At 43.4% G+C, this 25,462-nt stretch overlaps 1 protein-coding gene across 1 annotated transcript in view; it reads right to left on the bottom strand.

Moving 5' to 3' along the window:
- med1 (mediator complex subunit 1) overlaps positions 1-24,020 on the bottom strand; it is a 43,371-nt gene extending 19,351 nt beyond the window's left edge. Inside the window, exons 1-11 of the mRNA XM_055656781.1 lie at positions 23,817-24,020; positions 15,563-15,669; positions 14,472-14,550; positions 11,742-11,796; positions 11,072-11,204; positions 9,704-9,732; positions 7,257-7,328; positions 5,179-5,253; positions 4,628-4,701; positions 3,550-3,636; positions 1,350-1,461 (exon numbers count right to left, since the gene is read on the bottom strand). Of these exons, the coding sequence (XP_055512756.1) occupies positions 1,350-1,461; positions 3,550-3,636; positions 4,628-4,701; positions 5,179-5,253; positions 7,257-7,328; positions 9,704-9,732; positions 11,072-11,204; positions 11,742-11,796; positions 14,472-14,550; positions 15,563-15,669; positions 23,817-24,015 (1,022 nt within the window). The 5' untranslated portion in view covers positions 24,016-24,020. The remainder of the gene's footprint in view (positions 1-1,349; positions 1,462-3,549; positions 3,637-4,627; positions 4,702-5,178; positions 5,254-7,256; positions 7,329-9,703; positions 9,733-11,071; positions 11,205-11,741; positions 11,797-14,471; positions 14,551-15,562; positions 15,670-23,816) is intronic.
- Positions 24,021-25,462: the final 1,442 nt, after the last annotated feature.

Below are 25,462 nucleotides of genomic sequence, written 5' to 3'. Positions count from 1 at the left end.
GGTTTATATCTTCAACTTTCTGCTAGAGGAATGGTGGAATTTGATGCAACCATTAATTTTAAGACATTCAGACAGGCACCGAATAGGCAAGGCATAGAAAGAAAAGCTTTTCACTGTACCTCAGTACATGTCATAACAACAATAAACTAAACTAAAAGGGTTTCAATCCAGAACGTCACCTATCCCTTTTCTCCAGAGATGCTGCTTGAAGGGACCCTTCATCAGATTGACTCTGCGTTATTCTATTTTCTTCCGTTAACAAGTGGGTTATAACTAGTGGGTTGGCCAAGGATCAGTGCTGAAATATTAACTGCTTACAGTCCTTAAGAAAGCTGATAGAATACAACCTCTTCCTGAGGAGCAGCCATTACTCCATAAACTTAATGATAATTTGAATGGGTTTTGGCTAGGTGCCAATACTAAACCTGCAGAGACCAGATGGTTGGGCAGCTTATAACCTAGCAGTATGAATATTGATTTCTCTAACGTCAAGTATCCCTTGCATCCCCTCTCTCTCCGTCCCTCCCCCACCCGGCGGGTGCTCCACCGTTTCTTGATCTTCATTGCTTTTTGCATATCTTTTATTCATTTGTTTTATTTAGACCAAGGTCTAAGCGGAAGCTCAGAGGGGATAGAGCCTTTTCTGTTGCTGCCCCGGCACTCTGGAACACCTTGCCGCTGCAGATCAGACAGGCCCCTTCACTGTCCATCTTTAAATCCTCCCTAAAAACTCACTTTTATTCACTGGCTTTCGACACTGGCTGAGACTTTGTTCCTGTTTTAGTGCTTTTAATGTCTTTTAATTTTTACTGTTTTTATAGTCATGTCGTCTTAATGGTTTTAGTAGTTTGTAATAACTTTTTGTTGACTTCCCATGTACAGCACTTTGTGGTAACTGATGTTGTCTAAAAGCGCTTTATAAATAAAGTTATTATTATTATTATTATTTAACTTGCAAGCCTCTCGTTTCCCTCTCCCCTGACTCGGGCTCGACCCAAAACGTCACCCATTCCTTTTCTCCAGAGACGCTGCCTGACCCGCTGAGTGACTACAGCTTTTTGTGTCTATTAGTCAAAAGCCAAAGTCAAGTCGGAGTCCAGGTGAAGCGAAAATCCCTCCTCCAGCACCAAGGCTGGAATTTGAATTTGCATCCAAGGTATATTAACACAACCCGTGTATATATGTCACATGGATGATGTGTATGTTCATTATCAGTCAGCTCTGGGAACATTGCCATTCACTAGGCAGGCAGCCAGCTGTGGGAGTATGTGGTTGAACAATAATTAGCATGTTTATTGAGAATGGTTTACGTTTCATCCCGTGGTCCCCAAGCACCAGTGTTTTCCTACCCTTTGTTGTCCGTGGGGTGGGAGCCAGTGATCAGGGGAGCTATCGGCAGCTTGCACATTGCCGTGGGGCCCTCAATCGTCACAAACACATTCATGCCCAAGGATCGCGGAACTGTACAGGGAGAATGAAAACAATGAGCCACACGAGACATCAACAGAATGAAAGGGAAAATAAACAGTGGTGTCAAATTCTGTTGGTAATACCCGTTACCAAAATAGAATTCGGCAAATTTGCAAATAATTCTGCATTTATAACATGAATGCATACACTTACACTTCCAATTATGAAGTAATTTATAAAATCCATCAATATCTATTTATCAAATGTGCATAAAAAGAGCTGTACTCATATTGTTTCCTGGAATCCATAATTCCATGTAATTTTATATTTTCAACTGGGTTGATATTCCAACTCAATCAGAATTGAATCTACATTCAACATGCTGGTTTGAGTATCTCAACAAATGGGATTGTAAGGCACTTTACAGTCAAAGTTAGTTTAGTTTAATTTAGAGATACAGCGCGGAAACAGGCCCTTCGGCCCACATACACTATCCTATACACTAGGGATAATTTACAATATTACCAAAGCCAATTAACCGACAAACCTGTACGTCTGTGGGATATGGGAGGAAACTAGACCACCCGGAGAAAACCCATGCGGTCACGGGGAGAACGTACAAATTCCGTAGAGACAGCACCTGTGATTAGGGTCGAACCTGGGTCTGTGGCGCAGTAAGGCAGTAACTCTACCCCTGCACCACCTTGCCACCCCCAAATATGGGTTCGCAATATAGTTAGATAGAAGATAGACTGGAAGATTTTCGAAGGCTGTTCACCAATGCTCGGTCAATTGTTCATTTTGCTTCAAAGCAAGGGTTAATGAGATCAACCTACAATGAGTGAGATGGGGCAAAGGTAGAGGGCTAGTTAGGTTTGACTGACGTTAAAATGGGCTTGAGGCCAGAATCTTATCACAACACAGGTGGCTATTAGGCAAAGCAGACTCAGGGGAAAAAATCTCATCACTGCCATTCCCCTTCTTTATTTCCCTGCAAACCTCTCTCACATGCACATCAATTCCCCTTTGATTCTTTTTCACCAGTCACCAATGCTGTGGGGCAATTTAACATCCCCAATTCTTGGGGATGTGGAAGGAAACCCACACAGTCAAGAGTGTGCAACCATCACACAAGCAGCACTAAGGTCAGACTCAAACCCGGGACCCTGGAGCTGCTTCCATGTAACGGATTCCAGGCTTTGAACGGGCTTCTCCTGATCCGTGTTTTTATGATACAAAATCGAGTACCAATTGCAATGTAAATTGAGATTAATTAAAATCATGGGAGACCCCTTCCACCCCTGCAACGGACTGTTCCAGCTGCTACGGTCAGGCAAACGCCTCCGTTGCCATGCGGTGAGAACGGAGAGGTTGAGAAGGAGTTTCTTCCCAGAGGCAATTTGGACTGTAAACGCCTATCTCACCAGGGACTAAGTCTACTGAACGTTTTTCCTTCCATTATTTATTATGTAAAAGAATATGTGTGTTATGATTGTGTTTATAATTTGTTTGGTTGTTTTGTTGTTTGTCTTTTGCACAAAAGTCCGCGGGCATTGCCACTTTCATTTCACTGCACATCTCGTATGTGTATGTGACAAATAAACTTGACTTGACTTGAGAGCTTTGTCCAAGCCAGCAAATAAAATACAGTTGATGGTTACATTAGACTGTATGGTTGTGAATTCTATTACAACAGCCCAACCACATGATGCTATTCACAGCTAGTTTCTGCATGGATACAAGAGTGAGAAAATTCAAATCATGCACAATTCAAAATAGATAGTGCAAATCAGGCTTCATCTTTGGCAGCTGAATATTTTGATTCAAAATTAAATCATGATGGAGCCTCACTAAAAACAGAGGCTCCTTAATGTACATGTGTATTAGAAATGGACGACGAATGGACTTCATCCGAAATTAACTTGGTGACCCATCTCCATCCATTTAACAATAACTGATTTTACTTTATGACAACATTTAAAAGACATTTGGACGGGTGCACAGACAGGAAGAGATTAGAGGGATATGGGTCAAAAGTGGGCAGATGGGGTAGCTTGGTCCGGCACGGTTAAGTTGGGCCGAATGGCCTGTTTCCGTGCTGTACGACTGTGATTCATCTAAAAAGATCCTAGGACCTACCGTTCTCATTCAGGTTCAGAGGAGCACCAGTTCCATCTTCAAACACGTCGTACGGAGAGACATAGTACTTCAGGTTCATTAAGTGTCCTGTAAAATCAGGCAAGATAGTAACTTCAACCTTTCAAATAAACAAACTGCTTCAAACATAAAAACTATTAGAATTACACCAGTCAGAAAGATGAAAGAGAACATTTTCATTTTGAGATGTTTCTTTCACCTGTTTTAATGGGAGGGGAGGGGGGTTGAAACTTTCAGTGATTAAGTTAAAGTAAAGAATGAAGACTTGTACGCGATACTGCAGATATCGCAACACCATGCACCAGTTTCCAGGAGGAGTAAATAGAGGCAGAGTCTGTTGTCACCAGTGTCCTCCTGCAAGTTTGAATCTCGGCAAGATTTGTGGCTCTGTTAATAGTAGAGCAATTTCTCCAACAAAATGCAGGAATGCTGTGATAGCAATGTGAAACAAATCCCATTCATAAATTTTATCCAGCAGTATCTCAAAAGGTGACTGGCAAAACTCCTTTCTAACAGATACAGTGGTGTTACCTCCCTCTCCCCTGACATCAGTCTGAAGAAGGGGTGGGAGATTGCAACCTTCACATGATCCACCCTGTTTCAACTAATGCAATCTACCCGATGTGCACAAACAAATAGAACAAGTTGACCCACAACTTTAGGCTGTGCACGCCATACGCTAAAAGAAGTCTGAAGAAGGGTCACGACCCGAAACTTCACCCATTCTTTCTCTCCAGAGATGCTGCCTGTCCCGCTGACTTACTCCAGCATTTTGTGTCTCTCTTTTATCAGTGGTATTACTGGATTGATTAACATGCAGTAATGATGAGATTGAACTAAAATTTTAAATATTGCTAAATATCTTCACTGAGTACATCTCAGAATCAGAACAGTACTTTATTTGCCAAGTATGTTTTTCAACATACGAGGAATTCTATGGTTCCAAAGTTACAAAAGCCCATGATTTTCCAGAGATTCGATACAAAAAAAATGTCAGCACCGCTTACGTATGCAAACCCCTTTGCCAGAAATAACATCAAATACTGAAACAAAGACATACCACCACTCCTCGGTGTAAGATAGCCAACATTTCCTTGGAGTATTGTATCAAGGTTACTTGCATTTGTTGCTAATCTGAAAAAAAAAACAAGGAAATGACTTTATGATTGGATTAAAATAAACAATGTGGAAATATAGTTTAGTTTTAGTTTTAGAGATACAGCATCGAAATAGGCCATTCGGCCCACCGAGTCAATGCCATTTTATCAATTTACAGGGGGCCACTAACCTACAAGCCCACACATCTTTGGAATATTTGCAGTATTTTCAGATTTGATTAGGCAGCATGCAAAACAAAGCTTTTCACTGTATACACCTGACAATAATAGACGTAAACTGAAAACATCAGTCAGGAGTCTCCCTTTCCTGTCTGAAGGTTTCAGGATGTGAGTGTGTTCCAAGTCAAATTCACCTATCTGTTTCTCTCACCTAGTGAAAAGCAATTGCACTTACTTTGATTTTCAGTGATCCATCACATATTAACTGACTATAGTTTTACACATTGTAAAGTAATCTGAAAAGTTACATCCAGCCAAAGAATATTATATTTACCTGAACATGTGAGCCATCTTTGAAAGATCAAGCTCGAGGGACTGCAGAGCCAGGTACATTTTAGTTTTCAGCTTACTGTTGGAGAAAAATGACAACAAATAGACCCTTGAATAACCACATTCCAATATACATGTTGGCACTCTTGCTTGAAAGTTTCCAGAGTCAGGACAATAGATATTTGTGGTGGGCGGATCCGAACGGAATGTGCATTGTTGCTCAGGGAAGCAAATAAATCTGTTTAATTGTTTATGTTCTCCTTTGTTCTGTACATAGTTTTTCTACTGCTCTTCTCTGCAGTTTTCCTTACATCGTGCTTGACTATTCCCACATGTTATACTGCATGTAGTGAAGCTGACCTTGTATTCCTGTGCTTGCTGCTTCAACAACTAATCTTAGATTGCGTGGGAATACACTTAGCTTAAGCTTCATCTCAACTCAAACACTAGGTTATTTCTCAATTCTTCAAAACGCAAATCATATTCAAAAAGCTTTATTTCCACTACAATCTGCTCCCAACATAAATTGATCACCTAGGAAAAAAAACTTAATCGCCCGCCGGCTGGATTACAATCATGGCTCAACCACACCACTTTCCGGAGCTCCCGCAAAGCGACTTCTCCAGCCCGTGTCGCGGGGTTGGAACGACCCGGAGTGGGGCCGTACATCGCCCGGCGCGGCTTCATGGCCGTGGGACATTACAGCGCCCGCCGGGGGCTCCAACTTTGTGACTGTTAGACCGGGAGCGGGGCCGTAAATCGCCCGGCACGGCCTAAAATGGCCGTGGGACTTAGCATCGCCCGCCTGGGGCTTGGACATCGGGAGAGAAATGGAGAACAGGGGAGAGAAAAGCCTTTGCCTTCCATCACAGTGGGTTCACTGTGATGGATGTTTTTGTAAATGGAATTGTGTGTATGTCTGTAGGATATTGTCTTTGTTTGTATGGCTGTGGAAACGGAGTTTCGTTTGAGCCTCACTGAGGTTCAAATGACATGTAATAAATATTGTATATTGTATTGTATTGTAAATACTGCGATTCTCATACCCAAAAAAAACCCCAAAATAACAAATTTCCATCACATTATATGATATTAATGAAAAACCCACAGCAGAAGTAATTAGGGCTGTTTGCCCCAGTAATTCCCATGCCATTTTGTTTGTATGAGAAATGATGGGATTCTGTCTAGACTCAATATACACGCGTACATAGGAAATGTGGCCATCTAAATGCAGCTAACAATACAAACAAAGGTGAGAGGAGGAAAGGAGTAAAGAGAAATAATTGAAGATAAATGAAACATCAGGTTGGGATGTTCTGAAGGTACGTTATCCAGGTTAAATATAGCACAAATTATTCTTTGGAAGTCAAATACATTTTATTATGGGACTATTGAAATTTTAAATATATATACTTGCAATGTACTTTGAATGGAAGTGCAAAACAACTACATATTGCTCAGGATTTCAATGAGATTTATTCCTTGGATACCTCTTACATCACCAAGTTTGACTACTGAAGAAGTACTAAATATACTTGGATGATACATAGAGCATAACAGCACAGGAACAGATCCTTCGGCCTGCAATGTCTATGCCAAACATGATGCCAAGATAATCTCATCTGCCTGCACGCAGTCCATTTCCTTCTGTTCCCCATGTACCTATCAAAAAGCTTCTTAACATACCAAGACCTTGTCATCTTCATCCTCTCAATGTAAACACATCATGTTTCTAGGATGCAAATTGCTTGGGACTGAAATGGTAATAAAACACGAAACCTACACAAGCCCCCACCCAACATTACACCCCAGAAGAAAGAAGAAAGTCTTATTGTAGCACAGCTCAGCACTGTTCTCAGGGGTATGACGGCAACCTGATCCAATGTCATTCTTGGGAGTGACGACATAACCCCCATGCATCACTGCTTGGCAACTCGATCATACTTGGAATATTTTAACCCAGATTTCAGCACTCAACTCACGCAACATGAGGCTATGGTTTCACGTTGAAAGACTTGTGTGTCTGTAATTCTTTTGTAAATGAACCAAGATGCAAAACGAAATTATTATTTAGGTCCTTACTTGTCTCCGGGAAGTTTGTATAGGTTGACAAGGCCTTTAAGGTGTTTTGAGAACTCGAGAAAATTCTTCTCTCTGCAAAGAAACCAAGAATGCAATGCAAAGTCAAATAAAAGCATGAAAATAAAGGCCTTCAATCTGTAAAAGCATGCTCATAATTTTTTCCAATTATTCTAGAATTGAACGATAGCAAGGAGTGATGGAATTAGGACTAAGTCATCAACATTTAGTTTAGTTTATTATTATCTATCTATCTATCTATCTATCTATATTTAAAACTCTGGCCCCATCCGACCGGCTGCCGACCGGCGCCCTTCCTGCCTTTCGATTCGTGCCCGATACTCGCAGATGTCCAATCGGAATGGCCGATGCTCGCAGATGTCCAATCGGAATGGATTCATTTGCATGTACGGCTGCCGGCTGCATTTCTTCCTTTGATTCATTGCCACGCCCAATCCAGACGCTCAATCTCCGAGATATTTTCCATTTCGGTAGAGATTTCGCTTTTCTTTCTAAGTATCCGCTCCTCATTTCATTTTGTCGTGTTGGAAACTTCCTTCTCCCCACCCCCCCCAAGTCCGGAGATGGGCTTTCCATTTACATGTCAGCTTCCAACACACTTCGAAACAAAGTTGCAAGACAGGAACACCGAACTTTTCACTGCTGCAGCAGGCAGTGGAGGTGCCATTGGATTTTTTTTTTAAAGAGGCAGGGCAGTGCTGGAATCTTACTTTTGGGAACGGCTTCAGTTCCATTGGAGGAGACGGGTGCATGGTGGAATATTGGTTTGGAGGATCACACCATTGGGGGAGCAGACCCAACGGGTCTGCTCTTGGTCTTGTTATTATTATTATTATCATGCCGGGGAGATGGCTGCCCTGCCGGCAGTCTGTTCGTATTTCCATTCTCTTTGTTATTTTTTAGTGTGTTAAAAGTTTGTTTGAATGTTCTTCAGTTTGTTTGATGTGGGGGAGGGGTAGGGGATCGGGGGAAACTTTTTCAGGTTCCTACCTTCCCGGAGATGTGATTAATTTTCGGATCATATTCTCCGGGCTCTGCGGCCTACCATAGCTGGAGCTGGAGCCCCACCGCAGGGCACGGACTTAACATCGGAGTTAACATCCCCCCGATGCGGGATCGGATCGCCTCAACACGGAGGGCCCAAAATGCCTCCGGCTACGGGAGTCAAGATCGTCCCGTCAACGGGGGCTCGAGGCCCATGACCAAGGAAGAACTAAGGGAAAGGACTTGAACTTTATTTCGCCTTCCATCACAGTGAGGAATGTGTAGGAGTCACTGTGGTGGATGTTCATGTTAAAATGTGTTTTTGAGTGATCTGTTGCTTTTAATTGCATGACTAACCTGGCCAGTGAAATTCCTCGTATGTTGCAAAACATACTTGATCCTGATTCCGATTCTTCTGATCATGGGTACAGTGTAAAGCTTGTTTGTGTGCTTTGCCTGAGCTGATCCAGTCAATGTACAAATTACGAAGGCCGAGGCCACAGAGTGTGTGGAAGAGAAAATAATTCAGATGGTGAGCCTTCTCTAGCAGCTGAGGATCCAACTAAGGGGTCTATTAGACATGGCACTAGCTGGCTGCACCATAACAGCCACAGATGTCGATGGTCCTTTGGGGAAAAAGGAAGTGCAGCCACCTTCCAGACTGCTTGGACAGTATCTCCAATACTAAAATATAGAACAGTGTAGTACAGGAAAAATACCTTCCATGCACTATACCTGGGCCGAACACAATACAAAGTCAAACTAATCTCCTTTGCCTGCATGTGATCTATATCATGCCTCCATTCCCTGTATATCCATGTGCCGATCTTAAAGCCTCTTAACGGCCTTATCGTTTCTGCCTTCACCACATCATCTGGCAGCACATTCCAGGCATCTGCCATTGTATAACAAAAAGACTTGCCCCGCACATCTAGTTTAAACTCTGCCCCTCTCATCTTAAGGCTATACCCTCTAATCTTTGGAGTCGAGAGTCGAGAGTAGAAACAAGGAACTGCTAATGCTGGTTTACTATAAAAAAAATACACACAGTGAGGGTCCCAATACGAAACATCAGCTTTACATTTTATCCAGAGATGCTGCCTGACCCACTTTGTGGATTCAGCACTTTGTGTCACTTTGTGTCTTTTGTTTTGGTCAAGTAAAGAGTGTTGAATTGCCAGTTATTTCTTATTGCAGCTTCATGAAGCTGAGAAACTAATCACAAAATCATATCACAGAAGCAGGAAAGAAACGCTCTATTCTCATTACCTAATCTGATTTTTTTTAAAGCAGAAATTGCATTTCTTGAGTCAACCTCTCACTAATTAACAACTAGTTTCATGCAGTTAACACCAAACTGGTTTCCACCTCACATCAAAACATTTTAAATTACTCTCAAGGTGTGACTGCTATATTTGTTTGGTGCCGTGTTAAAAATGACATACCTCAGATACTGCACCAGCTCCTGACAGCTCTGTGGGGAAAAAGAACATGAATGGTTTACGTATTTAGACATTTGAAAGTTTAACTGTAATATTACTTCAACTTTTTTTTCTTTAAAACAGTGCTCGACAAACCACATTCAAATACAGGACTTTGCCGTTAATAATCTATAGTTGCAGTACCAAAGAAAGTTCTTAGATTTGAAAGACTATTTGAGATGCAGTTATGCACTGCCAATCTTCTTGCTTCCAGGCACTGTTCAGAACAGCTGAAAGGGTTATTGCAGTTTTTAGACACAAAAGTGTGAAGAGAGGTCTCGACCCGAAACGTCACCCATTCCTTCTCTCCAGAGATGCTGCCTGTCCCGCTGAGTTACTCCAGCATTTTGTTTCTGTCTTTGCTGTAAACCAGCATCTGCTGTTCCTTCCTACACATTGCACTGCTGCCGTTGTCCAATGCCGAGGTAAACAAATCCATGGAACATAGTGAAGGATAGGTTCTGACTGTCCACCAGGCAGCATAGAAACAGACCCATTTGCCGACAACATCTGCATTGATTGTTACACTGTACTAATCTTATTTTCCTGCATTAGGTCTTTAGTTTCCTATGTCTTGCCATTTTGCGTGCTTGTCTACATGTTTCCTTAAATGGTGCAAGTGGTATTTTATTAGTCACGTGTACAGAAAAACAGTGAAATTCTTTCTGCTTCTGTCTCCACCACCTCCTCAGGAAGCCCATGCCAGATTCCAACCACTGTGGAAAAAAATTCCCCCTCAGATCCCCTCTAAACCTTGTACCTCTCACCGTAAACCCGTCATCTTGTTTTAGACAACTACATTGAAGAATCTTACTATCTACCTTGTCTTATCTCCCTCATAATTCCACATGGCTCTGTCAAGTCTCCCCTGGGAAAACAAACCCAGCCGTCCAGTACCTCCTTATAACTGAAATTCTCCAATCCAAGCAACATATTCTAAAAATTCTGCAATGAAAACTAATTTCCATTTCTGGTAGCACATCCTATGTCGTACCAATCGACCATCTCACCTCTCCATTCTTAGACTGATACCCATAGTTATGAGTAGAAACAAAGATTTGCAGATGCTGGTTTCTATCAACGATGGGCACAAACTGCTGGAGTAACTCAGCGGGTCAGGTAGCAGGTCAGGAGAAAAAGGATGCTTCTTCTTCAGAGATGCTGCTTGGCCCACTGAGTTACTCCAGCACTTGGTGCCCATCTTTGCCCATCATTATTAATTGGCTAAGCAACCACATCTCTTGTGAAACAAGAAATCTAATTGGGGTTAAAATCATTAGGTAACATTAAAATTGTACATCATTCTCAACAGCATCATAACACAAGTCCTACCACAGGATTTTCTCCATGGTGTGCCACCTTGACATCACAGACTTGCCCCGATGGATCCAGCAGCACCTCTACATAGAACATGTCTGACGTGATGTAGCATTCAGTACCCGAAGGACTCAAGTGTGAACCAAGGCTGGTAGAGAGAAAAAAAAAAAGGCTTAGAATTAGCTACCCATAAAGAGTCAAAGAGTCCAATTTTCCCAAGGCAAGATAACTAACTACACCAGCTCACATTTGGCCCATATAACTCTAAACCTTTTATATTATTGTCGCTGTGCAAATGTCTGTCAAATGTTATTATAGTACCTGCCTCAAATACCTCCTCTGGCAGCTTGTTCCTTCCACTATGACCTTCTGATTGAAAAAGATGCTCCTCAGGATCCCATTAAATTTTCCACTCTCACCTTCAACACATGCCCTCTGGTTCTCGATTCCCCAACTCGAGGTAAAAGACACGTGCATCTATCTTATCTATTTCCCCATGATCTTGTATACCTCTATAAATCATCCCTCATCATCCTGCACTCCAAGGAATAAAGTCCAAGCCAGCCCAACCTCTCCCTTTTGGCGAGACCCTGGCAACGCATGGAGATTATTGTCCTTTTACTTATCAGAAGTGGAAAGTTGACACCAAAACTATTTAAAACGATTTGATTTTCAAAGCTCTTACCTGTTCTGTCTGGCAATCGACTCCAGACGGTCTGTCATTGATGGCAAAGACATTACTGAAAAAACAGTGAGTTAGCACTAGTGAGAAAATTTAGGGAATATTTGAGATGTAGCAAGAATTTATGGGATAACTTTAAAGCAAAAAACCAAGTTACTATAGAGAAAACACAAAGTGCTGGAGAAACTCAGTGGGTCAGACAGCAACTGAGAAAGGAATGGACAGAGGATGTTTTGATTCCATTTCGTCCCCAGATGCTGCCTGACCGGTTGAGTTCATCCAGCACTGTGTTTTGCTCAGGATTTTACCACCTGCATCTCTCCAACATAGATAGACCGAACACCACGCCAGAAGCAGATTAGCTTGTGTGCATAGATGGACAGAGAAGCTGTCATAAAAAGGAACTGCAGATGCTGGTTTAAGCCAAAGAGGCACAAAATGCTGGAGTATCTCAGTGGGTAATGCAACATCTCTGGCGTAAATATATGGGTTACCAGTGGACATTGGTGCTGCTCCTCCTGGAGGCGATGGAGCCCTGGGTCAATGGCAGTGGACATTGAAGCTGGTCTCAAGAAGGACGCCGACCCAACACATCACCTCTTCCTTTTCTCCGTAGATGCTGCCTGATCTGTTGAGTTACTCCAGCGCTTTGTGTCTATCTTTAGATTTAAATACAACTTTCTAATGTAGGGGAAAGGGCTAAATACCAGACAACAAAGCCAAGTGACTGGAGACTGTTATCATAGACGTCGAGCAAGGGGGAGAATGGCAGAATTAGAAGCATAAATATTTCAGTCAGGCCAGGGGGGAGCTGGCAGCGGGAGGAGAGAATTTATAAAGATGGTTTTTAAACTGGATTAACTGGAAATAGATTCTCCAATGAAAGCCAGCTAAGGGGATAACAGTGCACAACTATGTATTTAGGGAAGGCTCTTGATTTGAGAGATTTCTAGTAGTAAAATGTTTTTTTTTTAAAGTTTTAAATAAACTTGGGTTGGATTTTGGTCCGAACTGACAAATACAGATATTTTGGTTCAATAATTCTCGTATGTGTAAAAATGTCACACCCCTAAAAATAGCCTGAACCCGTCTAATATACATGCACATGAAAACTTAATCATATCTCCTGGCTTAAAATTAAAAAGCCACGCGCATTCAATATATTTTTAAGAGCAAGCCTTGAAGGTTATGCATCGCAATAGAGTCAGAGTGATAAAAAGATCATGCACAGAAGCATGGCCCATGGAGTCTGCGTGACCATCTATGATCTATTTACACTCATCCCATATTAACCCATGGTACGACAAAAATGTTAGAGAAACCCAGCGGGTGCAGCAGCATCTATGGAGCCAAGGAAATAGGCAACGTTTCGGGCCAAAACCCTTCTTCAGACTGAAGCAGGATTGGGGGGGGGGGGTAGAAGAAAGGAAAAGGAGGAGCCAGAGGGCTGAGGGAGAGCTGAGAAAGGGAGGAGACAGCAAGGGCTACCGGAAATTGAAGAAGTCAATGTTCAGACCACTGGGATGCAGACTGCCCAAGCGGAATATGAGGTGCTGCTCCTCCAATTTCCGGTGGTGCTCACCCTGCAATGGAGGAGGCCCAGGACAGAAAGGTCGGATTCGGAATGGGAGGGGGAGTTAAAGTGCTGAGCCACAGGGAGATCAGGTTGGTTAATGCGGACCGAGCGGAGGTGTTCGGCGAAACTGATCGCCAAGCCTATGCTTGGTCTCACCGATGTTAACCCATCATTTGTCCTTCACACAATCTCAACAACACGCCCAGATTATATTACACTAGGAGCAATTTACAATAGCCAATTAACCTACCAATATGTAGGTGGTTAGGATATGGGAGGAACTGGAAGCACCCAAATATTCACATGGTCATAGGTAGAGTGTGCAATCTCCACACAGACATCCATTGATGTCGGGATTGAACTGGGATCTCTGACTCCATGAGGAACAGCTCTATTATCTGTATCACTCTGCCACGTTATGTAGCATATTAAAAAATAACATTCCTCCCTCTGTGACCTTGCAGGCAACATAGCGATGAGTGACAGACAAGAATGCTTCAAGTCTGGTGTTTCTATATTTAGTAGATATTAACTCTGTTTGCAAGAGAGAGCGACTACAATTTATTATTAGGCTTATTATTAGATTAATTTAGAGATACAGCATGGAAACAGCCCCTTGGCCAACCGAGTACACGGCGACCATCGTTCACCTGTTCACGGTACTTGTTTGTTATCCCATTTCCTCATCCACAATTTTTACAGAGGCCAGTTGACCAACAAACCCACCCATCTTTGGGATATGGGAGGAAACACTTGGACAAAACCCACGTTGTCACAGGGAGAACATGCAAAACTCCACGCAGACAGCACCAGAGGTCAGGACCGAACCTGGATATCTGATGCTGTAAGGTAGTAACCTCTGTCATTGTGCGACACACATAATAAATCTGCCAAGGTTTATACACTGTTTTCAGATGGAAACCATTGATTCTGAAATTCCTTTTAAGTCGTCAAACAAGATCATTAAAAAAATCTGCATGCAACCTTTCATTCGATTACATGAAGGTGATCATACAGCCACGCACACACATGATTTGTGAAAAGGAGCAGAACTAATGGACCTAATGTGCAAGTCTCTATAGAAATAACACACATATGTATAAAATACATAGTTGTACACCAGTTATTCATATCAACCTATAACGAGTTTCACTAACCTTTAAGTGCTTTTTGCAGGGTCTCCAAACACGCAATAAGATGCTGGTGGCCCCCTGTGTTCATTATATTACGTTTCTCCTTCATAACAGTAGGACAATACAGTAATTAGAATGAGAGCTCACAAGAATATGTGTACAAGATAAAAGTGTATTTACCATTTTTAACACTACACCAGTAATTATCAAAACATCTGCCACTAAGATGTTGTTTAATACTTTACTTCAACAGATCAATGAGTTAATATAGCTGCGAATGGGTCAGCATTATATTTGGCACTTGCATGCTGCCATTATTGAGGATGGGTATGTCCTGGAGACTCCACCTCCTGTTAGCTGGCTGCTAAACTATCCATCATTTACAACTCACTGTGATCAGACTGCACAGAGCTTCATTTGATTCATTGGTTAACACACAACAGTACAGCACAAAAACAGCCCCTTTAGCCCACAATGTGCATGGCAAACATGATGCCAAGGTAAAGAATACTCCTCTGACTGCGTGTGATCCATGTCCCTCCATATTCATTTATCTATCTGAAAGCCCCTTTAATGACACTATTGAATCAGCCACCACCATCATCCCTGGCAAAACGTTCCAGGCATACACCACGCCCCGTGTAAAAAAACTTGCCCCGCACGCATCTCCTTTAAACCTGGCCCCTTTCACCTTAAAGTTAAGCCCTCTGGTTTTTGGCATTTCCACCCTGGGAAAATGATTCTGATTGTCTACCCTATCCATGCCTCAATCATTTTATATACTTCTAGCAGGTCACCCCTCAGCCTTGAGTTTGTCCAAGCTCTCGATATAGGTAATACTGAGGTCAGGTTGAGATATTATTTGGCCCCTCTACTGCATGCCATTTCTGCTGCTGAGCACACATTTAGCCGTGCATTGCAGCTTGATGAGGCTGGCAACTAATAAATCAGAGGCATGCCATTCTGCACTCGTCACCAACCAAGGCTGACCCTCTGGCTTTATTTGCATAGAGTGATGTGCATTCCAGACCATGAGGCTACCAAATATTTTGCAAGCTCTGATCTAACTCCCAAAGCATCTTATTGATTCTCGTTTCATCTGCTCCATTCCTTACCATAGCTTGTCGAACAAGTTTTGCCGTTTCGGACCAGGGCCTTGTTTGACTATATTTTGTATGCAGCTTCTCCAGCAAAGAGTTCATTTTACTCAACTTCTCGGCTTCTGTGAAACAATTGGAAAGATGACAAATTTCACATTTGGATATGCAGTTTGAATTCATCAATACAATACCTCGGAAGGCGGGGGGGGGGGGGGGGGGGGGGGGGGGGGGGGGGGGGGGGTACAGCTCAGTGGTGGGGTGCTGCATTGGCCTGCAGATCAAGAGGTCCCCGGTCTAATAGGCCTTTCTCACGGGGTGACTTGACGCAAGATGTAACCAGAGTGAAGTGGTCGTGGTCTAGCACGATATCGCACGATACCACGTGGGGTTTCCCGGGGAGCTCTGGTTTCCTCCCACATTCTAAGGACGTTGGTTAGTTGGCATCAGCAAAGGTTGTAAATTGTCTCTAGTGTGTTGGACAGTGTCACATGTATGGGGATTGCTGATTGGCACAGACTCAGTGGGCCAAAGGGCCTGTTCCCACTCTGTATCTCTAAACTTAAACTAAATTTAAAAAGTGCTCTGCGATTGTGGCCTGCTTGAAAAAGCAACATTCTAATTATGTTTTTCTGCAGTTCCAATAAATATTTATAGTAGAAAGCTTCAAACAAATGTAAAATAGGAGCAGAGTAGGCCACTCTACCACCTATCAAGTCTATCCCATCATTCAATATGATAATGGGTGATCAGACCCTGGCTTAATTTTCTCTTCTGTGCCAGTTCTTCAAATCCCTCAATTTCCCCGATTACTTGAAGATCCTCTTCAAACACCCTCAATGATCTAGCCTCCAACAATGTCTGGGATAGAGAATTCCAGGCATTTATCCTGTCCAAGGCAGCAAGAAATGGCTGAGATTTGTGAATGCAACCCAGTCCATCACACAAACCAGCCTCTCCCTTGTTAACTCCCTGCCACCTGTACATTGCCCCAGAAAAGCTGCCAACATGATCAAGTGCTACTCGCACGCTAGTAATTCTCTCTTCTCCCCTTTCTCATCTGGCAGAAGATACAAAACCTTCAAATCATGTACCACCAGATTCAAGAACAGCTTCTTCCCCAGTGTTTTACAAGTCACTTGACTGGACCTCTCAAACGCCATTGATGAATTTCTGATCTTCCAACCTCCCTGGTTTATTATCTGCACTTTATCTGCACTGTAGCCGCATAGCCATATTCTGGTTGTTTCATATTCAATTTTTAACAACCAATTTGGTTAAAAAAACAAGCTGCGAAAGATTTAAAAAACATTTGTTGTTCTTTTCCATTTCACATTCTCAAATAAATTGAAAACCTTGTGAAGATTTTATCTGATATTTGGAATCACTTGGAAAGAGAAGCCAAAAAGCCAAAAGCCTGAAGAAGTGCCTCGACCCAAAACGTCACCCATTCCTTCTCTCCAGAGATGCTGAGTTACTCCAGCATTTTGTGTCTACCTTCCAAAAGACCATCTGGTTGCTTTTGTTTTAGATAAGTAATCCAAACAGAATGTGGTTTACAACATCTCACTGGGGAGTCAGGAATTTCAACTAGGAAGCAGCATCACCTTTGGCAGTCCCCCGACATCCTGTTTGTATTGGAAGCTCTTATTCCCAAAGGACACTAATGACAGCATCCATGACAGAATGCTTTGTGACAAGATGCTGCTCTGCAGATGCCAGCAGGTTGACATTGGGAATCTTTCCCACACGTACTGGGAGAAGCAGCATAAATGCCTGCCCCATTGCAGCCCTGTGAAACAGCAATCAGATTACACAGAGTTCATGGATTCTGAATCCTCTGATGTTTAGTGCAATTAATTTTAATCAAATATTTCAAGAACTTCAGAAGGGAGCAGCAAGAGGGACTTGGGATTTGAATTGCAATTCATATAATATAGAACAGTTTAAATCCAGAGATTTAAGTTTAGCTTAATTTATTATTGTCACATGTACCAAAGGACAGTGAAAAGCTTTTTCATTGTGTGCTATCCAGCCAGTGAAAACACCACATGATTACAATCAAGCTGTCCACAGTGTGCAGGATAAAGGGTATGACGTTTAGTGCAAGATAAAGTCCAGTATAGTCAAATTAAAGATAAGGTACACAAATTTGCTGGAGAAACTCAGCGGGTGCAGCAGCATCTATGGAGCGAAGGAAATAGGCAACGTTTCGGACCGAAACCCTTCTCCATAGTTCAGTCTCCAATGAGATAGGTGGGAGTTCAGGACTGCTTTCTAGTTGGTATGGGGACGGTTCCGTTGCCTGATAACAGTTGGAAATGAACTGGCCTGAATCTGGAGGTGTGCGTTCACAAACTTCTGTACCTCTTGCCTGATGGGAGAGGGGAGAAGAGTCTTTTAAATTTAATCATGGGTGCCGTGATTCGCATTTACTGCCCATCCTCTACTGTCCTTTGAATGGAGTTATTTGCCAGTTCATTTCCCTCAGCAGCTCTTACTGCAGCGTGTCATATTGATCAGACTAGGCAAACATACACAATATCCCTCTCTAAAGGATATTACTGAACACAATAGACTACTACAACAATCTAACACTTAACAACTATTATTGATGCTGGATGTCTAGTCTAATTGATTGAAATACAAATCCCATTCTTCCCCTTGTTTCAGGATCATGAGCCCAGTCCCCTGGTATTCTGCCCAATCACCGTGTACAGACGATTACCAGATGATATAACAAATTATTATTATCATTATATTTTTTTTAATTTGTATTTTTATTAGAAGCCGTGTACAGTTGTATAAACCACGGCATATGACAAAATACATTTTGTGTACAACTTCTATTTTAAATTTAACAAGAAAGATAGACCAAGAGAGAAAGAGTTAGAGAAAGAAAGAGTGAAGGAAATAGTGATATGTAAACCCCTAGACTACCAGGTGTGTAGTCCAGGGGTGAACAAGTGATAGCCTGGAGAAAATTAAAGACAAAAACCCATAAAATAATTTTAAAAAAGAAAGAAAATAGAGAATTTTTTTATTTTTTTTTTAAAAGGCCCCATGTGTGGATATACCTGCTTCATATGTCACCACACCCATCACCCAGTTCGTGAGCCGGTTTATTTCCAGAGTTGTGTTGCACCATACTATACTTGTAATGAATCAATAACGCGTTTTTTTGCCATTATCAGGCCGTAGTTGAGGAAACGTCTTTGAAATATTGATATGATACAACAAATTAGACGAGCAAATAAACTATGGGAATATTCTCAACCGAGGAGAGTTCACATACTAAAAATATTGGCTTCTAATACATTTACTGTGGCTATTAAAAACATTCATGACCATTGTTAAACTAGAGGAGAAATGAAGGACAAGGAAAGTAGGGAGAAGTGGGGCTGAAGCCAGTGATCAGGCTAGCCAGAGATCACAGGTTTAAGGTAAGAGGGGAAAGATTTAATAGGAACCCGGGTCAATTTTTGTCATACAGATGGTGGTGAGTATATGGACCGAGCTGCCAGAGGAGGTAGTTGGGCTGGGTACTATAAAATTTAAAAGACAATTGGACAGATACATGGATAGGAAATGTGTAGAGGGATAAGGACCTAATGCAGACAGGTGAGACTAGCATTGAAGGGGCATTTTAGTTGGCATAGGAATGTTGGGCACAAGTTTCCGTTCTGTATGACTCTATGACTCTAATTTTGATTCTAGCTTCGATCTTACTGAATGATAGAGCAAGCTTGAGAGGCCATAAAGACTACTTGTGCTGTTTATTATAATGTACGGGGCTAGGAAACCTAAATTTGGACATGGTTAATCTGCCAAAATGTGTAGAGATGCTTGGCAAAAACAGACACAGGATCAACTCTGTTTTCCCTGCCTGTGCTTTGCTGATCAAAGATTGCCAACAAAAAGAGCTGGGCGGTGAAAAATTGCATTAAAAAAACAAACTACTTAAGACTTAATAGCATCTTTCTTCAATGATATATTAGTCAGGAGTATTTGCTCACTCCATTTAGCAAGTGGACCTGGAGCCACTGTCAAGAACATCTGAACATAAGAAAGGGCAGGAGTCAGCTATTTATCCTCTCAATTTGCCAATCAATAAAATAGTGGCAAATCCGAACCTCGACTTCCACCCTTTATCGTGAGACTATGCAACCTAACGTCTCCAACGTGGGGAAACATCCTTACAGTTTACTTCCACAAGCCCCCTCGGAACTTTGTGTTTCTGTACGATTCTTCTCATTCTTCTAGATGGCTCGAGCAAAAATATGGGTCGAAATGGCCTAATATTTCCTTAGAGGACAGTAGTCGAATCCGACGAACCAGTTAGTTCAGTGTCACGTGTAGTGAGGTACAGTGAAAAGCTTTTGCTGCGTGCTAACCATTCCAGAACCAGACGCACAAAATGGAAGTTATCACTAATTGCTGTTTTGTAAAGACTGCAAATAAGTAATCAGCTTGTGAAACTTATCAGTTTCAAAAAGTACACTTGTTATACTCAATACGTTCAATGGCTAATTCAAAGTCATTGCGTGTCTATTTTGTGAGACCATATGGTGAATTATTTACCCTTGACTAAGAAGGCGAGAGATTGAACGACCCCAGCACAGCACTGCGTCAGCACCATTGCCACCAGATTCTGAAAGAGACAATGTTTGCCCTCACCTCCTCCCTCATCTTCATTCAGTAACAGCTTAATTCAACACAAAACAGCAATCTGCTCTCAGAAAACCATGACTTACTGTGGCACTTTTGTGTCTTATATTCCACAAAAGGAAAGCTGCTTAACTGCCTGGCTAATCTAACGAGGACAAGATTTGCTGATTTTTTTTTTGGATCATCAGTCACAAGGCAGTATTTATAACAAATATCACATTTAAAAGCAACAATGATTAGTCTCAGTAATTATCACCATCTTGGCTTTGATCTGGTTCACTAATGTCCTTCAGGAGAGAAAATCTGCTGTCCTTAATGGGTCTGGCTCACAAGTGATTCAAAGTGTCATACCTGACAGACAGTGTGCCAGATTCCTGCATTACAGTCCCTTGGTATATCCTGTTGCACTGCAGGGCACATCTACCGCCAGAAGGGAATAGCCATTGAAACCCTGAACATCAACTGAATCCACAGTATCAGGACAAACTTGAAGCAATGAAACATTTTCCTTATAACCCTCCTCCCACAGTTGATGAATCACTCAATGCTCCTCCACAATGAACAACATTTGGAAGAGGCACTGAAACCAGTAAGGAAACAGAATTTACTCTGGATGTCAGACCTCGAGCTCCATCACTAAATGTGCTTGGTGACACTGACCAAACATGAGGCTGTCTGAGTTCAAGAACATGGCTGCAGGACTAGTCTGCTCGCAGAGAGTGAACATGAGGGATCGACCTATTTGACCTCATCTCATGAATTTATCTGTAGCAGATGTATTTGTACATGATAGTACGGCAAAGCACAATCCTTGTGGAAACAACAACCGTCTTCACAATGAGGGCATCCTCCATCATGTTGTGTAGTACTCAAACGTGCTAAATTAGATCATACAAGAAACCGCAGATGCTGGAACCTTGAGCAAAACACAATGTGCTGGAGGAACACGTCAGGTCAGGCAGTATCTGGGAAGGGAATGGACAGACGACAAGTCTGAAGAAGGGTCCCCACACGCAATCCCTCTGTAGATGCTGCCTGACCCACCGGGTTCCTCCAGCACTTTGTGTTTTGCTGAATTGGATCATCTCTTACAGATCTGAAGCCCAAACCTGAGTATCCACAAGGCGCTTTTGCCCAGCAGAAGAAATGGACTTAACCAATCTGTAACCTTGTGGCTCAACACATTCTTCACTCTGCCAATACTGTCAACCAAGCGGAACAACCTTGGTTCAGAGAGTTAGCAGGGAACACCAGGAAGACAAACTGAAGAGATGAAGAGAATTCTTCCCTTCCCTCCTGCACCACCCTCTACCCGGGCACTTTCCCTTGCAACCGCAAGAGATGCTACACTTGACGCTTTACCTCCCCCCTTGACTCCATTCAAGGACCCAAGCAGTCGTCCCAGGTGCGACAGAGGTTCACCTGCATCTCCTCCAACCTCATCTATTGCATCCACTGCTCTAGATGTCAGCTGATCTACATCGGTGAGACCAAGCGTAGGCTTGGCGAACGTTTCGACAAACACCTCCGCATTAACCAACCTGATCTCGCGGTGGCTCAGCACTTCAACACCTCCTCCCATTCCGAAACTGACCTTTCTGTCCTGGGCCTTCTTTCATGCAAAGCAGCACCAAGCAACATACATCTATCATTGCTGAATTCCACACAATCAATATCCTAGTGGTCGACATTGAGCAGAAACTCACCTGGCCCTGCCTCCAAGAGACTAGTTATTATGAGACACAAGACTCAATTCATGACATTCGGGCCTTTCCACCATCTACAAGGCATAAATCAGGAGATTGATGGAATTGGCTCCAATTCCCAAACCCTTGTCCTCTACCACCATGTGCACCATTGGCCTATATCCCTCTAAACCTTCCCTATCCACGTACCTGTCCAAGTGTATTTTAAATGTTGTTATAGTACCAACCTCAGCGACTTCTTCTGGCAGAATTCAAACAGAATCTAATTCCGTTTGCATTACAATTAACACAACAACATCTTAATGGCATTCATCGGTCACACAAACCCGAAGAGTCAGGGCCAATATGCAGAGTAATGGCCAGTCACAAACACTATAACAGGAATTGATAAACAGCTAATGTCCCAGTGGTAAAAGCAAGGATCTGAACAAGAGAGAGACACACCGAGATCAAGGATCTGGGTGAGAGATCAAGCACGGATCTGAACGAGAAACACCAAGCACGGATCTGAACAAGAGAGACAGGATCTAAACATGAGAGGGCAAGTGTCAAAAAACTGCAAATGCTGGAATCTTGAGTAATACACAAAGTCCTGGAGTAACTCAGCGGGTCAGGCAGTGGGCGTCTTCTTCAGACAGTAGGCGGTCCCGACCCGAAATGTCATCTATGTCCTCCAGAGACGCATCTGACTTGCTGGCTTTTCCCCACCCACCGCGTCTCTCCACCACCCCCCACCCTCATCTCCCCCTCCCCCTCTTCCCCTCCCCTCGATCTCTCCCTCCTCTCCCTTACCCTTCCCCTGGATTCACATCCCCCATTTCCCTCCTACCTCCTCCGCACGATTCTCCTCCCCCATTCTTTGCCACAGAAGGCTATAAAAGGCTGTCAGTGGATATATTAACGGCAGAGATAGATAGATTCTTGATTAGTAGGGGTGTCAAAGGTTATGGGGAGAAGGCCGGAGAACGGGTTTAGGAGGGAGATGATATCAGCCACGATTGAATGGCAGAGTATACTTGACGGGCCGAATGGCCTAATTCTGTTCCTATCACTTATGACCTTCCCTTCTTGCCCCAGATCCCTCCATCCTCATCTCTCCACCCCTCTCCCTGCATCTTCCTCCCTCCCCGTCTCCTCTGTCCTTCTCTCCTCCTTTCCCATCCCCTAGATTCCCCATTCCCTTTTCTCCTCACCCCGGGCGGGCCCTCCCTCCCCCACTTCCTAATCTCCTAATCTGAGGAAAGACATTGTTGCCATAGAGGGAGTACAGAGAAGGTTAACCAGACTGATTCCTGGGATGTCAGGACTTTCATATGAAGAAAGACTGGATAGACTCGGCTTGTACTCGCTAGAATGTAGAAGATTGAGGGGGGAAATTATAGAAACTTACAAAATTCTTAAGGGGTTGGACAGGCTAGATGCAGGAAGATTGCTCCCGATGTTGGGGAAGTCCAGAACAAGGGGTCACAGCTTAAGGATAAGGGGGAAATCTTTTAGCACCGAGATGAGAACAACATTTTTCACACAATCTCTGGAACTCTCTGCCACAGAGGGCAGTTGAGGCCACAGTTCATTGGCTATATTTAAGAGGGAGTGAGATGTGGCCCTTGTGGCTAAGGGGATCAGGGGGTATGGAGAGAAGGCAGGGACAGGATACTGAGTTGGATGATCAGCCATGATCATATTGAATGGCGGTGCAGGCTCGAAGGGCCGAATGGCCTCTACTGCTACAACTATTTTCTATGTTTCTATGTTTCTCCACCCTCCCTCCATCCTCCTCCTTTTCCCTCCCCTCGATTCTCCTCCCTCCTCGTCTCCCCCTCCAGCCGGGCTCCAGCCCCAAGGGAAGGAAGGCAGAGAGAGGAGGGGGGTAGAGATGGCGTCCGCTCCGCTCTCACCTGTCACCTCCTCCTTGCTGCGGTCGGCGAGCGCTGGCGGCTGTGGATGGGCCGGCGGGGGCTGGGCCAGGGGCTGGGGCTGGGGCTGGGGCTGCTGGGCCTGGGGCTGGGGCTGCGGGGGCTGCGGGCCGGCGGGCGGCTCCACGGCGCCGCTGTGACCGTACGAGACGGAGACGGGGAAGCCCTGCAGCGCCGCCATCTTGCCTTCCCTCCCTCGACCGGCGCCGCCGCTCACCTCACTTCCGGCGCGGGCCAATGCGCGTCATCGACAGGTGCAGTGGTGCAAAGCAGAGTAACATGGCAGCAGTATTAGTACTGGAGTAACTAGCTCAGGCAGCAGTATTAGTACTGGAGTAACTAGCTCAGGCAGCAGTATTAGTACTGGAGTAACTAACTCAGGCAGCAGTATTAGTACTGGAGTAACTAACTCAGGCAGCAGTATTAGTACTGGAGTAACTAACTCAGGCAGCAGTATTAGTACTGGAGTAACTAACTCAGGCAGCAGTATTAGTACTGGAGTAACTAACTCAGGCAGCAGTATTAGTACTGGAGTAACTAACTCAGGCAGCAGTATTAGTACTGGAGTAACTAGCTCAGGCAGCAGTATTAGTACTGGAGTAACTAACTCAGGCAGCAGTATTAGTACTGGAGTAACTAACTCAGGCAGCAGTATTAGTACTGGAGTAACTAACTCAGGCAGCAGTATTAGTACTGGAGTAACTATGGCAGCAGTATTAGTACTGGAGTAACTAGCTCAGGCAGCAGTATTAGTACTGGAGTAACTAGCTCAGGCAGCAGTATTAGTACTGGAGTAACTAGCTCAGGCAGCAGTATTAGTACTGGAGTAACTATGGCAACAGTATTAGTACTGGAGTAACTCAGGCAGCAGTATTAGCACTGGAGTAACTAGCTCAGGCAGCAGTATTAGTACTGGAGTAACTAGCTCAGGCAGCAGTATTAGTACTGGAGTAACTAGCTCAGGCAGCAGTATTAGTACTGGAGTAGCTCAGGCAGCAGTATTAGTTCTGGAGTAATTAGCTCAGGCAGCAGTATTAGTACTGGAGTAACTAGCTCAGGCAGCAGTATTAGTACTGGAGTAACTAGCTCAGGCAGCAGTATTAGTACTGGAGTAACTATGGCAGCAGTATTAGTTCTGGAGTAACTAGCTCAGGCAGCAGTATTAGTACTGGAGTAACTAGCTCAGGCAGCAGTATTAGTTCTGGAGTAACTAGCTCAGGCAGCAGTATTAGTACTGGAGTAACTAGCTCAGGCAGCACTATTAGTACTGGAGTAACTAGCTCAGGCAGCAGTATTAGTACTGGAGTAACTATGGCAGCAGTATTAGTACTGGAGTAACTATGGCAGCAGTATTAGTACTGGAGTAACTAGCTCAGGCAGCAGTATTAGTACTGGAGTAACTAGCTCAGGCAGCAGTATTAGTACTGGAGTAACTATGGCAGCAGTATTAGTTCTGGAGTAACTAGCTCAGGCAGCAGTATTAGTACTGGAGTAACTAGCTCAGGCAGCAGTATTAGTACTGGAGTAACTAGCTCAGGCAGCAGTATTAGTACTGGAGTAACTAGCTCAGGCAGCAGTATTAGTACTGGAGTAACTATGGCAACAGTATTAGTACTGGAGTAACTAGC

This window comes from Leucoraja erinacea, chromosome 27 (assembly GCF_028641065.1).
Source record: "Leucoraja erinacea ecotype New England chromosome 27, Leri_hhj_1, whole genome shotgun sequence".
NCBI lineage: Eukaryota > Metazoa > Chordata > Chondrichthyes > Rajiformes > Rajidae > Leucoraja > Leucoraja erinaceus.
Note: the sequence above shows the minus strand (reverse complement) of the source record. Positions and strands in the feature narration are given on the sequence as shown.